This window comes from Anolis sagrei, chromosome Y (genome assembly GCF_037176765.1).
Source record: "Anolis sagrei isolate rAnoSag1 chromosome Y, rAnoSag1.mat, whole genome shotgun sequence".
Lineage (NCBI taxonomy): Eukaryota > Metazoa > Chordata > Lepidosauria > Squamata > Dactyloidae > Anolis > Anolis sagrei.
In genome coordinates this window covers 65849125-65873033 of record NC_090035.1, presented here as the reverse complement: position 1 = coordinate 65873033, position 23909 = coordinate 65849125, and the positions used below count along the sequence as shown (strand labels likewise).

Below are 23909 nucleotides of genomic sequence, written 5' to 3'. Positions count from 1 at the left end.
TTAATTTTTTAAAAGGTTTATTTCATTTTAAGTTTTGCATTTTCCTTCCTGAGGACCTTACAGACAAGAACAAGAATGCCTCTGCAGGTAAATCAATAAGGCTGCATGTATTTTCCTCCCAGGCCCCTTTGTGACTATAATCAGAGGCTACAGCAGCTGCTTTAAGGATTATTCCCCCCCCCCTTTTTTTTAAAAGTCAAGATACGTGATTTACTCCTCTATAATGTTCATTTCAGCCAAAGATAACGGATTTAGCCAGGGCTGTTTCTGTATAGTAATTCAATCCCCACAATATGTCCTTAACAATCCATAGGAAAGATTAAGAGAAGTAAAACATACACACGCCAAATAACATATTTCTTTAATCTCATTTAATTCCCATTATCCTTGCTGGCCTGGATGCAGGAAAGTCATTGTGTGTGGTCCCTCTTCCCTCTCAGAAGTGGAGAACTTCATAGGCCTTTAGATGACTTTGGACTACATCATCTTTCATCATCTTTCATCATTGGTTCTGATGGCTAGGACTCTTTCTTTACTCATGACCCCTCTATTCCAACAAACCTAATGGGTATTGGGTTGCTGTAAGTTTTTCGGGCTTTAAGGCCATGTTCCAGAAGCATTCTCACCTGCAACTCAGGCAGGCATCCTCAGAGGCTTTCCAATACAAATGCACATGCCTAATTAACATCACACAGGTTGTATTAGTGGCTTATACTATATCCTCCAATATGTCACTGATAAAAAGCTTGACATGTGAGCCAAACAATGTCATATGCCCTAGGTAATTTTCAAGTGTAAGCAAAGAGTTTTTTGGCACCCCCCCCCCAAAAAAAAACCCATTGTTTAGCCCCCTGAGCTAAACAATGGGGTTGTTCCTTGGTCACATTGGTTAGCTTCTTTTTCCCTCCAGCCAACTTTGTCTTCCCTCCGACCAATCCCAAGGCGCAGAGCCACAGCGTGCGTATGGACTTGCGCGCCTTGACCGGCTGCCTTGAGCTGGGTTTGGAGGGGTGGGCACTAGGGGAGAGGCTTCCTTCCTCGGGGAGGCTATTGCTTAGCCGCCGCCACTGCCTCCCCAGCCAACCCTGCTTCATCCTCCTTGTCACAGGAGCAAAGGCATAGGCTGCGGCAGCAAGGGACCCACAAGGGTCCTGCCTCTCTCTCTCACCTGCCTTGCCTGCTGCGGGAGCGCCTAAAGAGCACACATTGGGGTTTAGCGCTACACGCAAATGCATATCTTGCCTATTGCTTTAGCCGCCCTTGCAGATTGCAGTCAACATGACAAAAACCCTTAAAAAGGAAGAATACACAAACCAAGAAAGGCAGCAGTAGCTTGCTTTTGCTCGAGCCTACTGGGAAAGGCAAGATCCCCCATCTTTTCTTTCTCCTCCGCTGTTAATTGAATGCTAACAACTTTTGACTTTTGAAGTCAGAATGCAGCAACTAGTAACTCAAAGACAAAGGCGGAAAGAAAAAACCTAGAATATTTTGTAAGCATCCAAAAAAGTGGGGTGACAAAGTTGAAAACTTGAACTGTCCCTGCCAAACAATGTATGTATGCCATATATCCAGTGCTACAATTCTGCACAGCTAAAATCCTCCCTTGCAGTTCTGTCCTCCAAGATAATGGAATAGCTGGGGGCAGCTAGTGATAAGACAAGCCTTCACTAAGGCTGGATCTATACGGCCAAATAATGCATGTTGAACTGCATTATATGATTGGTGTAGACCCATATAATGCAGTTCAGTGCATTTCAAACTGCACTATATGGGTCGACATTAACCATATAATGCAGTTCAAGCTGCATTATTTGGCAGTGTAGATCCAACTATAGTGGGTACCCTTTTGGTTTCCCAGGAGTTCATACATCGGATTGAACAAATTGATTTATGATGCCACCCCATTTTCTGTTGTGTTCTCCTCCCTCCGAAGGAGAACAGAGATCTCTTCCTTCAGGTGCTCGGCTTTCCCCCGGGCTTCCTCACTTGCTCCCGGGTCATCCGTCTCCACCAAAACCTCCAGGACTGAACGCAGGGCATCTGCGTTCTTGACAGACTCCATCTGTTCCCCGTCGGCTTTGATTTCTTCTACCCAGTCCAAATATGCCTGCAACAGCCCCATGTCCGAGAGGAAACTGCTTATGATCTTCAGCTCTGGTTTTCTACCACTCAGCTCCGAGAGTACTTTCCTCCCAGCTTTGCTCAGCCGGTTCCCCACAATCCTGGCAAAACAATTGAGATAAGCATCAAGACCACACAAGGGAAATGCGATATGCACACATCTATGAGAGTCAATTAGGCATACTTTTTTGAGTGTTGGACTATGACCCAAATCCTTGCTTGACCATGAAACTCATTGACCAGTCGTACACTCTCAGTCTCAGAAGACAACAAAGGTCAACTTGTTCTGAACCAATCTTGCCAAGAAAACCCTGTGATAAGGTTGCCCTTGGTTCTCTATCGGTCAGGGTTGGTACTCATCTCCATTTCTAAGCAGAAGAGCCGGCATTGTCTGTAGACACCTCCAAGGTCATGTGGCTAGCATGACTGCCTTGAGGCACTGTTACCTTCCCACAGAAGCGGTACCTATTGATCTCTCATTTGCATGTTTTCGAACTGCTAGATTGGCAGAAGCTGGGGTTAGCAGTGGGAGCTCACCCCACTCCCCGGATTTGAACTGGCAACCTTTCGGTCAGCAAGTTTAGCCCACTGCGCCACCACAGGGGCCCTTGTTGGAGATAAAAGTGGGGTATAAATAAACATAATAATAATAATAATAATAATAATAATAATAATAATCCAAGAAAACACATCTTTGGGAATCTCTAGGTCCAGAAGTTGAGCCTGGATTTGCACTGGGGGTATTAGAGATTCACACAGAGAGTAAATTAATCAAATCTATGACCAGTCAAATCTGCAAAATGTGGAGGTCCAACTGTTCTATCACCAGATTTCACCAAGTTCTGTACTGAGTTGCATGTTGGTTTTGGTCGTTGTGAAATTTGGCCTTCTGGTTCTTGACTTCTCTCTGAAACAACTCTGTCCTGCTCACCTTCAGGTTACTTTGCCAAGTTTTTGTATCATTATTTCACTGAAACATCAACTGAGGGAACTCACGTCAGAAGGCGGAGAGTATTGTTGCCCATCAGCGAATCCAGGATATTATCCAAGCCACTGTCCGTGATGCCTGTGATATCCAGGTAGAGCTCTTCAAGGGTAGTGTTATGCTGGAGAGCATCCCATAAGCTTCTCACTCCCTCTGAGCCCAGGCAGTTCCCACAAAACCTATTAGGATGTGTGTATGGGAAAGAGCACAAAGCTTAACAGAGGGGCCACATATCACAGTTTCTAAGAGAAAGCCTTCTTGTTGGCTGCTCCCAAGTTATGGAACTCCCTCCCCAAGGAGATCCAACTGCTGTCTTTCTGTCAGCAAGTTAATATCATTTTCTTTATTGGGTTGTTGAGTGTTTTCTGGGCTGTATGGCCATGTTCCAGAAGCATTCTCTCCTGATGTTTTGCCTATATCTATGGCAGGTATCCTCAGAGGTTGTGATGCCTGCCATAGATGCAGGTGAAACGTCAGGAGAGAATGCTTTCCGGGCTGTATGAACATGTCCATACAGCCCGGAAAACACAAACAACCCAGTGATTCCAGCAAGCCTTCAACGATACATTTTCTTTATTGAAGCATTTGTTTTCAGTATGCTCTGGCAGATATGGTTTTTAATGGGTTGGAGTTTATGTTTCACTGTATTTTACTGTTTGTAAGTTTCTTGGAATCCCCTAAAGCACACACATAAAATGCATGGCCTGTGGGCCAAACCTGGCCCACCACATCATTTTATGTGACCTATGAGGATCACAATGCCAGGGAAACATATTTATACAGACTTTATATAAGCTGAGACAGGATGCAACAGTTAGTGGCAAACCTTTCGACATCAACATTCTGGAGCAACATACTTGAATTTTGTTATCCAGATGTTTTGGATTTTCAACTCCCAGGAAATCCAACCAAATCTGGAATTTTGGGAGCTGGTGTTCGAAAAAAACATATAGTGCATCAAAGTGGGGTATACAAATCAAAACAGAAGTTTGGGGGAGAAGAGAGAGAAGTCACTCACAGCAGCCGTTTTACTCGACACTCTGGGGACCTCAGTATTGCAGCTTCTATTGCTGCTGCCTCCTGGTCCAGGGAATTATAGCGTATTCTGGAAACAAAAAGACTAATTCAGAATGCAGACATAGATATCTGACCTTCCCAATCTTATCAAAGGAGGACATGGACATTGTAGGGTCACACTGACAGAAGTTAGACTCCCTCCCGGTGCCTCCACATAGAAAGGAAGAGCATGCACTTTCCACTAGCATTGGCCCAAAATGTTTTGCTAAACAAAGTCCATAACAGTTCTTTCTCCTATTGAAGTGGCAGTTGACTCTCCCCACCACCAAAGAAAGAAAGAAAGAAAGAAAGAAAGAAAGAAAGAAAGAAAGAAAGAAATGATTTTAGGAGAGAATCTGAAGACAGCAAAGTAAGTTTATTTATTTATTTACTGTATTTGTATACCGCCTTTCTCAGCCCGCAGACAACTCAAGGTGGTTTACAGAGCAAAATTCAATGCCCACAATACCATAAATACAATTGAAAACATTAACATATAATAAAAACCATAACAAAATCAATAAAACATAAATCATTAGTGTTTCCTTGTTAAAAACATTGTCCGGTCCCATTGTCTAGTCGTTCCATTTTCCTATGTCAGTTACTCTGCATTTGCAAACACTTGCTCAAAAAGCCACTTCTTGACTTTTTTCCGAAATGTTAAAAGGGAAGGGGCCGATCTGATATCCCTAGGTAGGGTTTTCCATAGCCAAGGGGCCACCACTGATAAGGCTCTGTCTCTCATCCCCACCAAACGTACTAGTGACGAAGGCGGTAACGAGAGCAGAGCCTTCCCAGACGACCTTAAGGTCCTAGATAGTTCATAAGGGGAGATGTGTTCGGACAGATAAGTTGGGTCAGAACCGTTTAGGGCTTTATAGGCTAAAGCCAGCACTTTGAATTGTGCTTGGTAGCAAACTGGCAGCCAGTGGAGCTGGCGCAGTAGAGGAGTTGTATGCTTGCTGAGCACCGCTCCTGTTAGCAATCTGGCTACCATCCATTGGATCATTTGAAGCTTCCGGGCAGTCTCATAACTTTGAAGACATTGGACTTATGGCGTGAGCTCAGGAGTTCTGGGCCACAGCGGGCTATGCCGATCAGATGTTCGCGCTAAGTCCAGCGTCAAAAGTGCCGCAGTATGACTGTCTTACTCAGTCTAATGACCCTGCCTTTCTGTGGGAAGAAGGCTCAGGTTGAATCCCTGAAATCACCTAAGGACAAAGGAAGCCATGTGTGAAACCATCTGAGGAGTGGGAAGAGGCAGATACTAGTTTAAATACATAGTATAGATGAAATGGCTTCATAGTTTGTACCTTCTCATGCCCTAAGTTCTTAGCTTAGTGCTCCTTTTTTCTTATACAGAACACCCTGCATATTTTAATTCTGTTGACAAGATAGAGCTAGGGATCTAACAAATATTCATTTTTACCAAAGGCCAATTGCCAGAATTTTCAATGATAAATGTTATCAGTTGAAGTCACTAAAGGTTTTGCATGTTTATAAAGCAAGCTTGGGCAAAATTACTACTCACTGCAGAGTTTCACATCGATGGAGATGTCCTTGCAGTCGCCTCAGACCCCTGATACCCATGTTGCTGTAGCTTAAGTTGAGATTCCGGAGCACCTTCACCTCTGAGCAGCCAAGAACATAGGCCAAAGCTGCACAGTCCACCGGGTTCAAGGTTACCTTGAACAGATCCACTTCATCCAACTTGGAAGCTGCTCTCCGGGTCACTCCATCCTGCCGCAGCTCTGCCAGGCAATGTAGCAAGGAAAGCAGCTTCCGGTCAGATTCATATTGAACCTTGCTTCCTAACCAGTCGGCCAAAGGCATTAGGGGATCACCTGTCAGGCGTTCAGTCAACCCATCCAGCTTGCCCTCCATCCTGGAGGTCAAGAGTCCCATGAAGAACCTGGAGAACATTTGCAAGTTGTCCCACTGTTGGGGTCCACTCAGGAACTCCCTGGTGTAGCTGAGAAGTCCCTCTGATAATCCATTTGGTGAAGACAGATGTTTCTCTGTTTCACCATTTTCTAGAGCACTGCCATCCCACCAGAGATCCAGACAAGATGTTAACTCCTCAGCACTGGGGTCTAAAGTTACCACGGAATACAATGCAGCTAAGAACTCTTGTATGGTCAAGTGAAAGAAGCCATAGACCTGATCATTCTCCTTGAAGAAGATCCGGTTCAAGAAGCTACCAGGCAGGCTCTCCAGATCAAACCCAAAAGCCTGCAACTCATCGGTGTAGAATACTGTCCGTTTTCTCAATGTAGCAGCATAGGCTAACTTGCCAAGCTTCAGTAATAGATCTTTCACCCCTCCCAGAGTACAATTTGGTCTTCCTGAAGGATGCTTGCGCAAGCGAAGGATGGTACACAGATATTGACGGTAGACATCAGTGATGGTGCTGGGTGGAGAGGCTTCCATGGCTCCCACACAGGGGAAGAACTCCCCCAGAGCTGTGCAGAGAATAAAGCAATAGAGGGGAATGAAGCAGAGGCTGGCTAAGCCATCATGGAGAGAAATGTAGCTGAGCACAGCTGTGGCACGCTTGTGATCCCGGAAGAAGCGGAAGAAGTATTCCTGGACATGTTCTTCCTGGAAGCCAAGGATGACAATATGACGATCAAAGAGATCTTCTGGAAGGCTAGCAGAAGGTCTAGATGTGACCACAATGGTCGACTCGGGAAGTAATTTCCCATAGAGGAGCCCATGGACCAAATCCTTAATGTCAGCAGGCTGGTCAGATTGGTGGCACGGATTCTGGGTGTCCAATGAAGGCCTGAACTCATCAAGACCATCTAAGATCACCAAGATCTTCCCAGATCGAGCCAGTAGATCAGGGAGAACTTCACTCAGATGGACATGTTTCTTGCGGATCAGCTCTTCAAGACTCTTGGGTGTCGTAATGAGACTGAGTTCTCGGAAGGAAAAGTCCAGCACGCAAAGGAAATCTCGGAAGGATACCCCCAGGGCCCAGTCATGGAGGATCTTCTGGGCTGCTACACTCTTACCAATGCCAGCAGCCCCACTCAGCATCACACGGAGAGGTGGGGAAGTCTCACCAGGGAGTGGGGAGACAAGTTGGGATAGGCCCAAACGGCGGGGGGCATGGAGGGAGTAGAGGCGTGCTCGGCGAGAGGCCAGATGCAAGTAGTCATGACTGGCAGAGCCAGAACGAGGGCTGTCAGACAGCAAGAGGTCAGTGTAGCGAATCTCAATGTGTCCACAGGATTCAGTGTCATCCACATTGGCGCAAAGCTTCTCTGTACGGGTCAGTAGTGAGCGACGATGGTTCTGCAGGGCAGCTAAACAGGGGGGGAATTGGTATAGGAAAGAGAAAGGATTAGAACAGACCCCAAAGATTATTTCCAGAGGATCATTCAGAGCTTCAAAAGATACATTTTGAAAGACAACTCCCAGAATCCTCCAACTACAATGCACAGTGCATTTTTTGGAATTCAAATTGCAGAACCCCTTCTCCAGCATGGCCTGAGAGATTCTGGGAATTATAGTCCCCAAAGGTACCTTTTTAAATCGCTGGGATAATTCTGACCAAAACTCTCACTTGGAAAACATCTGTTGGAGCCATTTCAGAGAACAATGAGACTTTTTGCTGTTGTGTGTTTTTAAGCTGTTTGCAACCTAAGTCAATACTAAAGCAAACATATCATAGGATTTTCTTGGCAAGATGTTTTGTAGAGAGAGTTTACCACTGACTTACTTTAAAGATGAGGGGGTGTGACTTGCTCAAACTATACTTGAGCTAGAAACATATCTTAGAATCATATTGGAGGACAATCTCAAGGGTAGGGGATATTTTTGAAACTTGGCTTAGTGAAACCGTGGGCAGCATATCCAGTAATAAAGGGGTCATACAGTAAACGTTACCTTTAAGTTGTACACTCAAACCTCTTCGGAAAGGCAAGTCTTTGCTCTGCTCCTTATCTGCTGAGACAGGGAAGGAAACATTGCAGGTGGAACATATATTTCAAAGCCACAGAGAAGTTTAAGCAAAACACTGCTTCCCACCACACACCACAATGTGGTTAGTTCTTATTCATATCGACAGATCAAAATAGCATATCCATTGACCATCCAAATTTGGCAGGGACAATTCCATTATTCCTTTCCCACTTTTTTATCGGCTTTTGAAAGCATGTTTCTTTCTCCTCCTCTCACTTTCCCTCTTTGTCCTCCTCTTAATCCAGTGGTATTCAACCTTCCTAATGCCGCGACCCCTTAATACAGTTCTTCATGTTGTGGTCACCCCCAACCATAAAATTATTCTGGTTGCTACTTCATAACTGTAATTTTGCTACTGTTATGAATCATAATGTAAATATCTGATATGCAGGGTGTGTTTTCATTCACTGGACCAAATTTGGCACAAGTACCCAATATGCTCAAATTTGAATACTAGTGGGGTTGGGGCGGAATTGATCTTGTCATTTAGGAGATGTAGTTGCTGGGATTTATAGTTAACCTACAATCAATGAGCATTCAGAATTTCATTGGAATTGAACCAAACTTGGCACACATAACTCCTATGACACCCTCTCGCAACCCCCAGGTTGAGAAATGCTGTCTTAATCCAATTACCACAATTTGGATTCAATGTACAGAAGCAGTTTGTACTGCATTAACTCACAGGAGTGAGAAGATGAGCTGAAGTGTTGTCCTTCCCAGCATACTTAGGGAAATGTAAACTGCTGCAGTCTTTCTGAGCTTGTGTATGTGTTTATCCTCATTAACAACTTTTGCCATCTTGATCCCACTCTTTTATTGCTTGTCCACACATGTCCCAGTATTCAACTGTGAAACATTGAACATTCAAGTAACCAATAAGGGCCCTAACTATGAAGGGGAGGAGGAATTCGAGCATTGCTTCCAAATAGGACTCCTGTCCCCCCATTAAAAGTTACTGAGATAAAAGGGAAGTTTCTCATGAATTTTCTCATGAATAACAGCAGAATGAATATCTTGCAGCCCTCGAAATATTATCAAAGTCCAAGCAGCTCCTTCTAGCATAGTCACTGGCGGGGAACACTGGGAGTTGACTACCAACAATATCTGAAGATGTTGTCATCACTGTCCCATAGTGCCACATGGCAGAATGACTTGCCTGCAGGTGTGTTCTGAACCTTGTATGTCTTCCTTGTCTTCCATAATTTTGAGAAAAATCTGATAGGTTTATGAGGAGGATCTGGAAGCAAAACCAAGTATTGATTTAGAAGCAATACAAGAGGTGACATTTGATTTCCCCACTAGAATATCTCCCACTTCTCACCCACAGAATATGTTTCCAATTTGGTCGTGTCTGGAGATCTTCATGTCACACCCACAATTTTAAATGACCAAAAATGAGGTTGAGTCTGGACTTCATCAGATGGCCCTTACATTACTGAGGGAAAAGGGGGGGGGGGCTGTAGGGGAAATCATGGGGTAGCATCACGCTGTGTTCCCTACCCATCGGTGGTCATCGGAGAATGTGATAACTTTCTCCGATAACATTCCCCACTTCTTTGCCTCCTCCGGCTTTCTTGGGCTCTATTTTTGTGCGCCACCAGCACACTGCCAACACGGAGTTCCATGGAGCCCCAACAGAAGTAGCCTTGCATCATATGATGAGCTCCAGGGGACTCTATGCCTTCAGCGTATCAACAGCGCAGTGAAGCAGGGAGAAGGCACTTCTTGCCCTCAGTGTGATGAGGTTCTCATTCCTTTTTGTTTTTCCAAAATTATATTTATTCAATTTTAAACATATATAGAATATAAAGAAAAATTCAAAAAAATCATAAACAGAATAAAAAGTGAGACAAATACAGAAAAAGTATAAAATATATATATTTTTAAAAAATCACTATAACAACAACAACGACAACTATTTATATGTACATTGACTTCCATCTACTTCTTGGTGTTGGTAACATATTAAGTTTTACTTATCTTGTTTCATCTTCTTTTCTAAAGGAAGGGGGAAGGAAAAGAGGAAAAAGAGCCTTGTTGCTCTTTCATTGTGAGATATTGTTGTTTCACAGCATTCCACGAAAAAAGGAATTGAGATTCTTTTTTGGCCGAAAAATATTTTTGAAATGCTAAGAGTCTTGGGGAGGACTCAAGAGGGGTTCTTAAGGACTGAACAGGTCCCACAAAATGCTTTGTGTGGCCATCAACTACACAATTTCCACATCTGATTTAGAGGCTAGCTGTGAATCACTGTGGGAACGGCTAAGTCTCTGTAATCAAAAAATCCAAAATACTCCAAAACTGAATCTTTTTGCTACTAACCACCCACTTCTGCCTTTTACCTGCTGTGTCTAATGAGTTTTGAGGAGAGAAAATGAGAGGACTTATGACGCAAGAAGAATATTTTTCCTTCTCTTCCTAAATATTTTATCAAGAATGCAGAAAGTGAGCTGATAGCAGGCCAAACGTATGGAATGTCTGTTTTGTAAACAGGACTTGAGTAAGTAGAGTAAGTTCTCTTTTTTCAGAATGGGTTTAGGATGACCAGAGGGGAAAAAAAAAACTAACTGGTCACTGGATGTGCATCTAGCGCCCTTTCCCCCATCCCTCACTCACTGTGTATATACAAATATAGGAATTTGGAGGGGAGGTGTCATTAATAATAATTAAAAAACCCCTCTGGTCCCAAACATTTTGAATAAAGGAGTACCTGACTGGACTGGAGAGGTTTCTCTGTTTTGATCCACAGGATAATAAGTTTGCAGCCAGTCTTGCAGCTCAGTACAATAGGCCTCACTGAGTTCCTTCAGCTCCTCCAGGAATTTCTGGCTCTCCTCAGGCTTCCTGCTGACCCTCTCCAGCAGTGCAATGACTTGGTTGGACTTGGGGTATGTCTCCAGCAAGGCGAAATACTCTGGCTGGGTGAGGAGCTCACAGTCTCGGAGCCGACGGAGCAAAGGAGCTGGGTTGGGTTCAGTCCAGCGCAGAAGTCGCTCCCGGTGCTCCTGGATCAACAGAGTACAATTTGTAGGTGCAGCCATCTGGAAGAGAGGGAAAGAGGAGAACACAGGATGACACAAACATGGGTTTTCAGTTTAGATTCATCAGCTGTTCCTAGATCAATATTAAATGAGGGGGTTAATCTAGCCCTACTGGCTTCTAGCAAGCAGAGCAAAGGGTAAGCCTTGACACCATGATAACTAGGAGAATAATAATAATAATAATACTTTATTTGTATTGTCGAAGGCTTTCATGGCCGGAATCCATGGGTTGTTGTAGGTTTTTCCGGGCTATATGGCCATGTTCTGGAGGCAATTTTTCTCTTGACGTTTCGCCTGCATCTATGGCAAGCATCCTCAGAGGTAATGAGGTCTGTTGGAACTAGGAAAAATTGGTTTATATATCTGTGGAATGACCAGGGTGAGACAAAGGACTTTTGTTTGCTGGGGCTAGCTGTGAATGTATATAAACCAATTTTTCCTAGTTCCAACAGACCTCATTACCTCTGAGGATGCTTGCCATAGATGCAGGCGAAACGTCAGGAGAAAAATTGCCTCCAGAACATGGCCATATAGCCCGAAAAAACCTACAACAACCCAAAACTTTATTTGTTCCCCGCTACCATCTCCCCAAAGGACTCGGTGTGGCTTACATGAGGCCGAGCCCACAATACAACAATAAAAGAAAGAGGTTAACATGAGGCACAACCAAACTGATTTAAAGCAGAAAGTCCTGTTCTTGTTCTGTCTTATTTTATTTTATAGTTTCTTACTTGTTTTATTGATCCAAGAATATTTTGTATCAACTCCTAATATGGTCAGAGACTGTTTTATACCAGCTCCCTAGGTTGGTTTATTTTAACCAGGTATAACATTCGAAAGAACAAAATACAAAATTTGGAGCTTTTCAATCAGAATGGATGTACCCTAAACACACACATAAATCTCAAAGAGCTTACTTAGGCAATCCCTCATCATCCGAGTAGGATTGTCTTCCAAGATCAGTGTACTGGTGGTGGGTACATAGGTGACCTTGGAGCCCTATTCTTGACCCACACGTTCTCCTGCAGTGAGGGCATTGGTTTCCAGGTGGAAGGCGGTCCCAGTCAGGGTTGGCTTGATGCGCTTTCCTCTTGGCACGTTTCTCTCTTTCGCCTTCCATTCGTGCCTCTTCAAATTCTACAGCACTGCTGGTCACAGCTGACCTCCAGCTAGAGTGCTCAAGGGCCAGGGCTTCCCAGTTCTTGGTGTCTATGCCAGCGTCTTTAAGGTTGGCTTTAAGCCCATCTTTAAATCTCTTTTCCTGTCCTCCAACATTCCGTTTGCCATTCTTGAGTTCGGAGTACAACAACTGCTTTCGGAGACGTGGTCGGGCATTCGGACAATGTGGCCAGTCCAGTGGAGTTGATGGTGGAGGACCATCGCTTCAATACTGGTGGTCTTTGCTTCTTCCAGCACGCTGACATTTGTCCGCTTGTCTTCCCAAGAGATTTGCAGGATTTTTTGGAGACAATGCTGATGGAATTGTTCCAGGAGTTGCATGTGACATCTATAGATAGTCCACGTGTCGCAGGCATATAGCAGGGTTGGGAGGACAACAGCTTTATAAACAAACACCTTGGTATCCCTGCGGATGTCCTAGTCATCAAACACTCTGTGCTTCATTCAGAAAAATGCTGCATTCTCAGAGCTCAGGTGCTGTTGAATTTCAGTGTCAATGTTGACTTTTGTGGAGAGGTGGCTGCCAAAGTAGCAGAAATGGTCAACATTTTCTAATGTTACACCATTAAGCTGTATTTCTGGCATTAGAGAGGGATTGGCTGGTGACTGCTGGAAGAGCACTTTGGCTTTCTCAATGTTCAGTGACAGGCCGAGCATCGCGTATGCTTCTGTGAAGGTGTTTAAAGTGGCTTGTAGGTCTTCTTCTGAATGCACACAGACGATGTTGTCATCAGCATATTGGAGTTCTATAACAGATGTTGTTGTATCCTTGGTTTTGGCTTTCAGTCTGCTCAGCTTAAATAGCTTGTCATCTGTCTGATAGATGATTTCCACTCCAGTGGGAAGCTTCCCATCAACAAGATGAAGATCTCAAAGAGCTATATACTGTGCAGGAATGTTTTGTGTAGAAATTGGGGGGTTTTAGTGCAGAAAATGCATTTTCTGTGCAAAAAATGTGATTTTGTGTATGTGTAAGCAAATTCACTCTGAAACTGCTATGCTTTTTGCTCTTCTAGGAGTTTCGTCATTAGGGTTTCCCCAACACTTGAGAAATCTGGTTCTCAGCCAATTCTTAGGAGCCCCTGGTGGCGCAATGGGTTAATTCCTTCTGCCAACAGGACTGCTGGCTCCTTGAGATTGGCCCTCTCCTTGGAATGATCAAAATCCATATTTTGGGCTCCAAATCCTGCCCTCAACTTATATATGAGGTTGACTTATACATGAGTAGATATGGTACCGTATATTTTAGGCTGAAAAAGCCCCCTTCGGCTTAAACTCAAATCAAGTTTATTTATTATTTTTCTCTATTTATTATTATTGCATGTATTATTTTTCTCTATTTATTATTGTTATTATTATATTTAGAATTTTTATCTCTTTATTATTATTACATTTATTATCTTACTCTCTTATTACTGGTATTGTTACATTTCCATTATTTTACTCTATTATTTTACTCAGGTACTCCTTTATTTATGATTTTACTCTATTATTATTGGAAGGATACGTAAAAACATTTGCATTGAAGAAGGTGAGAATAATTGTTTAATCAGAGTTGGACAGTCTTATCTTAAATTACAGTTTTATGTAAATATTCAAAAACATTTAACCTACTTTTCAACAGAGGCTGGATGGCCATCTGTCAGGGGTGCTTTGAATGCAATATTCCTGCTTCTTGGCAGGGGGTTGGACTGGATGGCCCATGAGGTCTCTTCCAACTCTATGATTCTATGATTCTACTGATGCCTCAATTAATATAATTTTATTGGTATCTATTTTTTATTTTGCAATTTACCAGTAGCTGCTGCATTTCCCAACCTCGGCTTATACTCGAGTCAGTGTGTTTTCTCAGTTTTTTGTGATAAAATTAGGTGCCTTGGCTTATATTCAGGTCAGCTTATACTCAAATATATATTGCAAGTGGGACCTACCATTATCATAGTGTAGTGTGAAAGTGTAAATGGTTGACCACCCTGAAGCCACTAAACCATAATTACATGAAAACAACCCCCTGGGTTAATTATAATAACAGAAAGGGCAATCTGTGTTTTTCAGAACGTCCGTAGAGAAATGGGGCAAATTCTTCCACATCTTAACTAGTGGAAGTTTTGCTGCTAAGAGCAGGATTCATGATGTGAGAGGTGTTATGTGGGTCAAAGAGTCCAAATTGCCTTCCTTCAGATGGAGTTGGAGGGGAAGGAACCCTGCTGCAAGTCTATATTAGGAGCCATTCAAGAAAAGATATATAAGCCTATTAATAGGTCTGTTACATTAACAGGCAAAATTTACTTGGGGCAGTCTTTCAGTTCAGATGCTCTTTTGATCAGGGAAGGGTGGCAAATACTTAACAGGACAAAATGTTTTGCTTTATCATGAATTTTCTCCAAGGAACAGAAGGAAGGAGCTGATAACAGAAGCTTAGAAGCTGACCTTTCATTCATGTAGTGATAAGGGGAATTAGTTGCTGATCAAGGCACAGTTAGTTTCAGAGTTGAGCAAGAAATACTGATGTCTCGCAACCCCTTGTGGGGCTGTCCTCTTCACCCCAATTCAGCCCAAGGGCGGGGGGTGGTGGGGTGGTGGTGGTGGTGATAAATTAAGAAGACCACAATGTATATGTACCTGGGAATAGTCTTCATTATGTAGCATAGGAGTGCAATCATGCAGTCATCTAAACCAAAGCCTTAAGCACTATGACAAATTGTCAGGAATCCTGGAGGATGCAGTTCTGCAACATCTGGGAGACCATAATTTTGCTCAATCCTGATATTTCAGTGAGTTGAATCCACATGTGGTAGTTCTGGAGTAAACCATGACAGTCAATGAGTCAACTCTGAATATGATCAAATCTTAAGGGGAAAAAAAGTTCTAGGACTTTGGAGAATGTCTGGTATATAGTCTTCCAAGAATACAATCCATTTCTTTAGATGCCTTTTCCAACTCAGTAGAATTTCCTTCCAAAGACACATGCGTACCTATTAGGCATGGTTAGGTACCATCGGAATCTTCGTAATTCAGAATAAAGTCAGAAAAATCACCTTTTTGAAGCGATTTCGAAGTTTTTAAGTTTTTCCGCCATATTTGTTATGACTCATGAAGTGAGTCAGAAATGATTCAGCTTTTCCCCACTTCTGGTCCCTAGCCTCGGCTCAAGCCAGAGGAAGCAGTTTTAAAGCCAGAGAAGCAAGTTTTAAACCAGAGAAGGAAGAAATTTCCTCCACTTGCTTTTCCCCGCTTCTGGTCCCTGGCCTCAGCCCAAGCCAGAGAAGCCAGTTCTAAACCAGAAAAGGAAAGAATTTCCTCTGCTCGCTTTTCCCTGCTTCTGGAGTAAAACAACTACTTACAAAGTAAAGACCAATGAAACAGGAAATAGCACTTTCAAACAATTAATGAAAGGATTCAGAAGTCTTGGAAGTTTCAACAAGTTTTGAACATTTTTTCTGTGAAAATCGGAATTGACTTTAGAATTGAACCACCAGTGCCCTCTACATCCGAAACGAATTTTGAACCATTTTTAAAAATCAAACAAGCCTAGTACCTATGCTTGAACCATTGAGACAATTTTCCTCTGTGGTATTGTTATTATTAGTTGTCACAAGTTGTTGATGACATACAGCAACACTAAAGTAAAGTTAACATGGGGTACAATTTGTTTGGACAGGGTTTATTACTGTCTCCTGAGGATGAAAGACTTCTTCAAAGTCACCTGGTGAATTTCCAAGGCATTATGAAGATTCATACCCTGCTCTCTTAGAGTCCCGGTACAGCATCTAGACCACCAAATCCCATTAGCTCACCTGTATGATATTAATTTCCATTGAGGAGGGTAAAAATGGGAATGCCAGTTTATATCACCAAGTGTGATAAGAAATAGGATGGTTATCTATTTGCCCACAACTATACACAACTGCATGATGCTAGAACTGATTTTGTTCCTGAACTGCTGTTACAACATAAGAATACGAAAGTTGTGCATTTGGGGTAAACCTTGACCCATTTTGTGTCCCAACTTTCGATGGGGATCCCAATCCAATTTTTTTGGGAGCCTCCCAAAATTGGGAGGGCAGATATCTGTTTTCTGTCTGGGTGCTAAAATATCTGTTTTCTATTGGCCCATTATGGGGAAGGAGGGGTTCCTAGGCTCCCCTTCCCATCATTTTAGGCATTTAAGCTGTTTTACTCTAGAGGACAGGCGCTCAGCTGCAGGCAGGCACAAGCTTTAAGAAGGCGTCTTACCTGTTTCTACTCTAGAGGAGAGTTGCACGGCTGCAGGCAAGTGAACAAGCTGGGCCAGCACATCACACACAAAGTCTTTCCAAGGCAAGGAGGCAAGTTCTGTCTTTCTTACTCTAGAGGAGACGCTTGGCTGCAGGAAGGCATGCGTGCTGGGCCGTTCATGCCTCACATGCACTCTTTCCAAGGCAAGAAGGCATGGAGTGCCATGTGCTCATGAAAAGTAGAGGAGGAGTCAGGATCAGCTTCTGCTTACTTTCATGTCAAACTGATTTTCATACCAAGAGGGGCCTTCGTGTTATGTGCTCCTGAAGGTAACAAAAGAACAGATGAAAGGAAGGGAAATTGTTCCGCACACAATTCTAAAGAAAACATCATGGTGACTCTAAGGCAAATCTATCATAAGATATTAATTTTGAATACTTTTTAAATCAGTGTTATAGATTTTAATTCTTATTTTAAAAAATATTATTGATTTTTAATTCTGTTTTAATATTTGTATATTTGAGGATTTTAAATTGCACTGAAATGCTTTTAATGCAAGCTGCTTTGTGTCTCCTTTGTGGAGAGAAAAAGTGGGGTAGAAATAATAATAATAATTATTATTATTATCAATAATAATTATCAATAATTATTATTATCAAGACCTCAGAATTGAACTGCAAAGGCATAAACCAGTGCAGGTGGTCCCAGTGGTAATCAGCACACTGGGTGCCGTGCCAAAAAATCTCAGTCAGCATTTGGAACTTATTTCATTGGAACTTATGTCACAAGTACCACCTGCCAGTAGTAAAGAACTGGTGGGATCATAAACCTGCAAAGGTAGTAGAAAATGAACATGCAAAAATACTGTGGGACTTTCAAATCCAGACTGACAAAATTTTTGGAACACAATACACCAGACATCATGATTGTGGAAAAGAAAAAAGTATGGATTATTGATGTCGCCATACAAGGTGACAGTCGCATTGAAGAAAAACAACAGGAAAAACTCAGCCATTATCAGCACCTCAAAATCGAACTGCAAAGTACAGGTGGTCCCAGTGGTCATCGGTACACTGGGTGCCGTGCCAAAAGATCTCAGCCAACATTTGGAAACAATAAACATTGACAAAATCTCGATCTGTCAACTGCAAAAGGCCACCTTACTTGGATCTGCACGCATCATTCGAAAATATATCACACAGTCCTAAATGCTTGAGAAGTGTTCGACTTGTGATTTGGTGATATGAAATCCAGCATATATATCTTGTTTGCTATGTCATACTGTGTTCTTGTGTCAGTAAAACAACAACAACAACATGGCCAAGAGAGTATGATTTGTCCAAGGTCATCCATTGGGTTTCCATGGCTGAGCATGGTCTCTGGAGTCATAGTTCAACATTCAAACCACTACAAAATGCTGGCTTTCAATACTTCTACTCTAAACTGGAGTGCATTTTTGTTGAAACATGCATGATTTCTGTGTGTGTTGGAGGGCAGCAATCCAGAGATGGAGCAGCATTTAAAGGGAAGGTGAACAGTTAATTTGGTTGGAATGCAACATGAGATACACCCAATCTTTATCTGGACAGGATCAGCTTAGGTCCAAAAGCACAACAGCAATTGTTTAATAAGTAAGAGGAAACAGGAGGTGGATCAGTACTATGCTTGCTACTTTTTTTCAAAAAGGCCATGGTTCTATGCTTGGGAAACCAACTCCCACACATAAATTAAGTGGCCCCAGCCAAGTTCTCTTTTTAAATCAATCTCTGTTAGTGTACACTGAACAATAATAGTTAGATGTCCAAACAGGAGGAGGTGGCTATGCTTCTAGCTTCCTTAGCAGCTGATATTTGGAACTCAAACTGCTGCTAAAGTCATAACAGCTGACGTGTGTTTGTACAGCTCGCTCCTTTCCCCTTTTCACATGGCCATCGGCCTTTTCACAGCACTGATTTCCACATGTTAGGAAGCCTTGTATTAAAATTATTCAGCTCTGTCTTTGAGATGAGTCCTTCCGTCGAGCAGAGTGAGGCAGCCATCTCAGATAGAGCTTTTGGGGTTTTCTGAAAGGGCAGCAAATTATTTCCTTTTATTGTGATTTGTTATCCTGTAGCAGGGAAACAAAGAAACACTTGTGGGATTTTCTGACACAGGTGTCAAAATAACCCTTTTGGCTTTGAAAACTACTCCCCTATGTGTGGGTGGGGGATAAAACTTGCAAAATGTGTGGAATAAACGTAGATCTCTTAATTCATGAACTAGATATAAGGTGACCATTTTGCCAGCCTACTTCACCCCACACAAAGGATCAAGCAAGAAAGGAATTGGTGTTTCTGACCCATAAAGCCCTACACAGTTTGGGTCCAAGTTATTTGAAGGAGAGTATCCCTTTATGAGCTTGATAGGACACTAAAATTAAGTGCGTCTGGTGGGAACAAGTAAGGTTGTGTGTGGAATGATTTTCCATCATTTCACCCATTCTTTTGTTACTTTTGTTACCTTCGGGAGTACCTCCTCTAGAGTAAGAATGAGAACTTGCTTCCTTGCCTTGGAAAGAGAATGTGTGTGTGGCATACAGGTCCAGAAAGCGCACCTGCCTGCCTGTAGCCAAGCACCTCCTCTAGAGTAACAGAACTCCTTGCCTTGGAAAGTGGATGTGGTGTGCAGACCCAGAAAGCATGTATGCCTGCCTGCAGCTGAGTGCATCCTCTGGAGTGAGAGAATTCCTCTTTTTGGAAATTATGTGTGGCATGCAGGCCCAGAAAGCACACCTGCCTGCCTGCAGCCAAGCACCTCCTCTGGATAAGAGAACTTGCCTCCTTGTCTTGGAAAATGCATGTAGCATTCAGGCCCAGAAAGCACATGCACCTGCCTGCAGCTGAGTGTCTCCTCTGGAGTAAGACCTTGCCTCCTTGCTTTGGAAAGTGTGTGTGGCATGCAGGTCCAGAAAGTTTATGCACCTGCCTGCAGCTGAGCACCTCCTCTAGAGTAAGAGAGCTTCTCCTTGCCTTGGAAAGTGCATATGGCATGCAGGTCCAGAAAGCATGCATGCCTGCATGCAGCCAAGCCCCTCCTCTGGAGTAAGAGAACTCCTCCTTGCCTTGGAAAGTGGATGTGGCATGCAGGCCCAGAAAGCATGTGCCTGCCTGCAGCCGAATAGCTTTTCTAGAGTGAGAAACAGGTAAGAAGCCTCTTTAAAATGCACATCTGCCTGCAGCTGAGTGCATCTCCTCTGGAATAAAACAGCTTAAATGCCTAAAATGATGGGAAACCTGAGAAGTGGCCCTCCCCCATAATGGGCCTATATAAAATGAATCTTTCGGCACTCCAGAGTCCCTATGGAGAGATAAAGCAGGAGAAAAACTAAGTAAATAAATAAAGGAATTAAGTCTCCTTTGTAGGGATAGTTGGCTCCCCATGTATGTGAATTTGATTAATATGTTTTACCTAGGAACCTCCAGAATGATTTCTGGGTCAACTTCTGTCATTTTCGTGTCAGCCCTTCTGATGGTGTAACCTGATAAGGTTTGCATCCCCATGGACTGATGCCACTGGACTGATGAAGAGGACTCCGCAGCACTTGTTGAACCTTCCCTGATCCACAGGCATCTGTTGAACATTAGGCAGATGTGAAAAGGCACTGAGCCCGTGTCATAAAAGGAGTGGCGCCCCTGTTCTAGCAGAACAACATTCAATCATCTGGAAAGAGGGGGGTGTTGCTGCCATCTGGGCTGCAACTGCCTCTGGCTGAAATCCCTCCTCATCCAGGGAGCTCATCGGGTGACCTTGACTGCCCTGTATCTCTTCCACTGAACCACCTCAGGGGGTTATTCGGAGGATAAACAAGATAAGAATTACAAAGCACTTCTGAGCAGGACAAGTGTAAAGAAAATGATTAAGAATCCTTATCATAAAGCCATAAAGTTGCACCATGCCAGGCTTAGTGAACTCTGTATTTCTTGATAGCTGACACCAAAGAGTGTGTGCGTGTGTGTGCAAAGAGGCAATCCCTCTAAAACAAGAATATACATTTCTTATAAGGAGGAGTTGAGTTAAAAAGAAGTAAAGCCTCCAAAGCCCATATGGTTTATTACTGTGTCCATATGCTTTATTGTGATGCCCATATGCTGTATTATTTCTCCCTATTTTGAAATGTTAAGATGCCATGGCAGTTCATAGGGTTGCCGGACTGACAACTGGAGAGCACTCTTGAACCTTTCATGATTATTTTTACCAACCCTGTTTTCAAGCACCTTGAATTCAAACTGGAAGCACATTGGCAACTTTATTTATTCTTAACTGCGATCCAGACAACTTTGACATATTGTGGTCTCATAAATGGGAGACCTCTAAGTCATGCAGATTCTGGACTATGGCTTCCTTGATTGAACTGTATTATATGGTCAGTGTATACTCAAATAATTATATGAGTCAAAGGCATACGGCAAGGCTGCATACTCTCACCCAACCTTTTTAACTTGTATGCAGAACACATCATGCGATGTGCGGGGCTTGATGAATGCAAAGCTGGGGTGAAAATTGCTGGAAGAAACATTAACAACCTCAGATATGCAGATGACACCACTCTGATGGCCGAAAGCGAGGAGGAGCTGAGGAGCCTTCTAATCAAGGTGAAAGAAGAAAGTGCAAAAGCCGGGTTGCAGCTAAACATCAAAAAAACCAAGATTATGGCAACAAGAATGATTGACAACTGGAAAATAGAGGGAGAAAACGTGGAGGCCGTGACAGACTTTGTATTTCTAGGTGCAAAGATTACTGCAGATGCAGACTGTAGCCAGGAAATCAGAAGACGCTTACTTCTTGGGAGGAGAGCAATGTCCAGTCTCGATAAAATAGTAAAGAGTAGAGACATCAAACTGGCAACAAAGATCCGCCTAGTCAAAGCTATGGTATTCCCTGTAGTCACCTACGGATGTGAGAGCTGGACCTTAGGGAAGGCTGAGCGAAGGAAGATCAATGCTTTTGAGCTGTGGTGTTGGAGGAAAGTTCTGAGAGTGCCTTGGACTGCGAGAAGATCCAACCAGTCCATCCTCCAGGAAATAAAGCCCGACTGCTCATTGGAGGGAAGGATACTAGAGACAAAGTTGAAGTACTTTGGCCACATCATGAGGAGAGAGCAAAGCCTAGAGAAGACAATTATGCTGGGGAAAGTGGAAGGCAAAAGGAAGAGGGGCCGACCAAGGGCAAGATGGATGGATAGCATCCTTGAAGTGACTGGACTGACCTTGAAGGAGCTGGGGGTGGTGATGGCCGTCAGGGAGCTCTGGCGTGGGCTGGTCCATGAGGTCACAAAGAGTCGGAGATGACTGAACGAATGAACAACAAGAACAAAACAGCAGTGTTTCTCAACCTGGGAGTCGGGACTCCTGGGGGGGGGGGGGTGTGGTGAGGGGGTGTCAGAGGGGTCACCAAAGACCATCAGAAAACATAGTATTTTCTGTTGGTCATGGGGGTTCTGTGTGGGAAGTCTGGCCCAATTCTATCATTGGTAGGGTTCAAAATGCTCTTTGACCATTCTTTGGCCATTCATGATCAAACCACACAAAGGAGCTGTCCATTGTGGTAGGGATGGCTCACATATTCACTATCTTTAAGTTAGGGCAGTGTTTTTCATCCTGGGGTCGGGACCCCTGGGGAGGTCACGAGGGGGTGTTAGAAAGATCACCAAGTATTTTCTATTGGTCATGGGGGTTCTGTGTGGGACGTTTGGGGTTCAAAATGCTCTTTGATTGAAGGTGAACTATAAATCCCAGCAACTACAACTCTCAAATGTCAAGGTCTATTTTCCCCAAACTCCACCAGTGTTCACATTTGGGCATCATTGTTTGAGTCCACAGTGCTCTCTGGATGTAGGTGAACTACAACTCCAAAAAGTAAGTTGTCTAATTACTAAGATAAATGTCATTTTTTAGAATAGTTCCCCATTCCACATCCTAGCAATGTAGAAGAAACATCAGTCCTTCCCAACCAATGCTCCTATAATAAAATTTTTTTAATTAAACTTTATTTGTGCCCCGCTACCATCTCCCCAAGGGACTCGGTGCGGCTTACATGAGGCTGAGCCCACAATACAACAATAAAAACAATAGCAACAGTAATACAAACAATAAATAAAACTCATAAACAGAAAATAGCAATAAACAACAATGTTTAAAAACCTATGGCAGGGCCAAATGTACTAAATTAAAAATTTAAAAAATAATGCTGGGTGTGACCAGGTGAACAGGATAGAAATTTTGGAGAGGGATAGAGCGTGCAGACAATCCTAGATCACTAATAAAGTGAGTTTAGGGACATATTGCTGGGAGTTTCCTTATTCTGGGAAGGCACACTGGAACAACCATGTTTTCAGGCTCCTCCTAAAGACTGCCAGCGTTGAGGCATGTATGATGTCCCTGGGGAGTGAGTTCCAGAGTCGAGGGGCCACCACCAAGAAGGCCCTGTCCCTCGTCCCCACCAATCGCGCTTGCGATGGAGGCGGGAGCACGAGCAGGGCCTCTCCAGATGAACGAAGAGATCGTGTGGGTTCGTACACAGTGATGTGGTCACACAGCTTGGCGGGTCCCAAACCATTTAGCGCTTTGAATTGGGACCGGAAAATGAACGGCAGCCAATGAAGCTCCTTAAACAGGAATCATTACCCATTGATTCAAGTCCAAAATGCAATATAGGCAGTTCCCAAGTTACGAAAAAGAGAATTTCTGTGCGCTTGTTCTTAAGCTGAATGTGTATGTGTGTCGGAACAGGTACATTAGTTAAGTATAATTCCAGCCAGATAAATATATAAAATTTTTAGCTTTGGATAACATAGGAAAAGATTAAGACCCCTGTGGTGTATGTTTTGCTGTCTGTGCCCCCGTTCAGAAGATTACTTCTTACTTTCTGTCTCTGTGCTAATTGGATTTTGAAATAAAAGTGGCTTGTTGTGGAAACAAGGATTGGGGATCAAGCTTCAGTGGAAACACCTTTTCCCCATGATAACTCTTGCAGGAATAAATTTCCCTTTCTAGAGGTAGATTCCTCTCCCTTCCTGTTGTCTCACCCCCATACTAAACTATGAATCATTTGTCTGTTAGATGTTTGTAACTCTGGGACTGCCTGTAATGAGATTCCTACCTGTTCGTAGAATGTGGAGGGTCCTTCGCCATGTAGCTTTCAGTTCGTCAGTTACCAGGCGTGGCTCAGGTTAAATGTTTGCCAGTGGTGACACGGAAGTGACAGCCTCGTCATGGGTTGGATTGAAAAACTGGCCAGGCAACCAAGGTGATTTTTGGAACTGCATTACAAACTTTTCAAAGCAATGAGTTATTGGATTT

The 23909-nt window shown here is 43.2% G+C and overlaps 1 protein-coding gene across 1 annotated transcript; it reads right to left on the bottom strand.

Moving 5' to 3' along the window:
- Nucleotides 1–344: 344 nt before the first annotated feature.
- LOC137095540 (NLR family CARD domain-containing protein 3-like) lies at nt 345–11175 on the bottom strand. Its single transcript, XM_067462321.1, has 7 exons — nt 10845–11175; nt 9291–9371; nt 8057–8113; nt 5694–7473; nt 4125–4211; nt 3118–3285; nt 345–2222 (listed from the first exon to the last, which is right to left on the bottom strand). Exons 1-7 carry the CDS (start codon nt 11173–11175, stop codon nt 1889–1891), a joined length of 2838 nt encoding a protein of 945 aa, XP_067318422.1. The 3' UTR covers nt 345–1888.
- Between the last annotated feature and the right edge of the window lie 12734 nt (nt 11176–23909).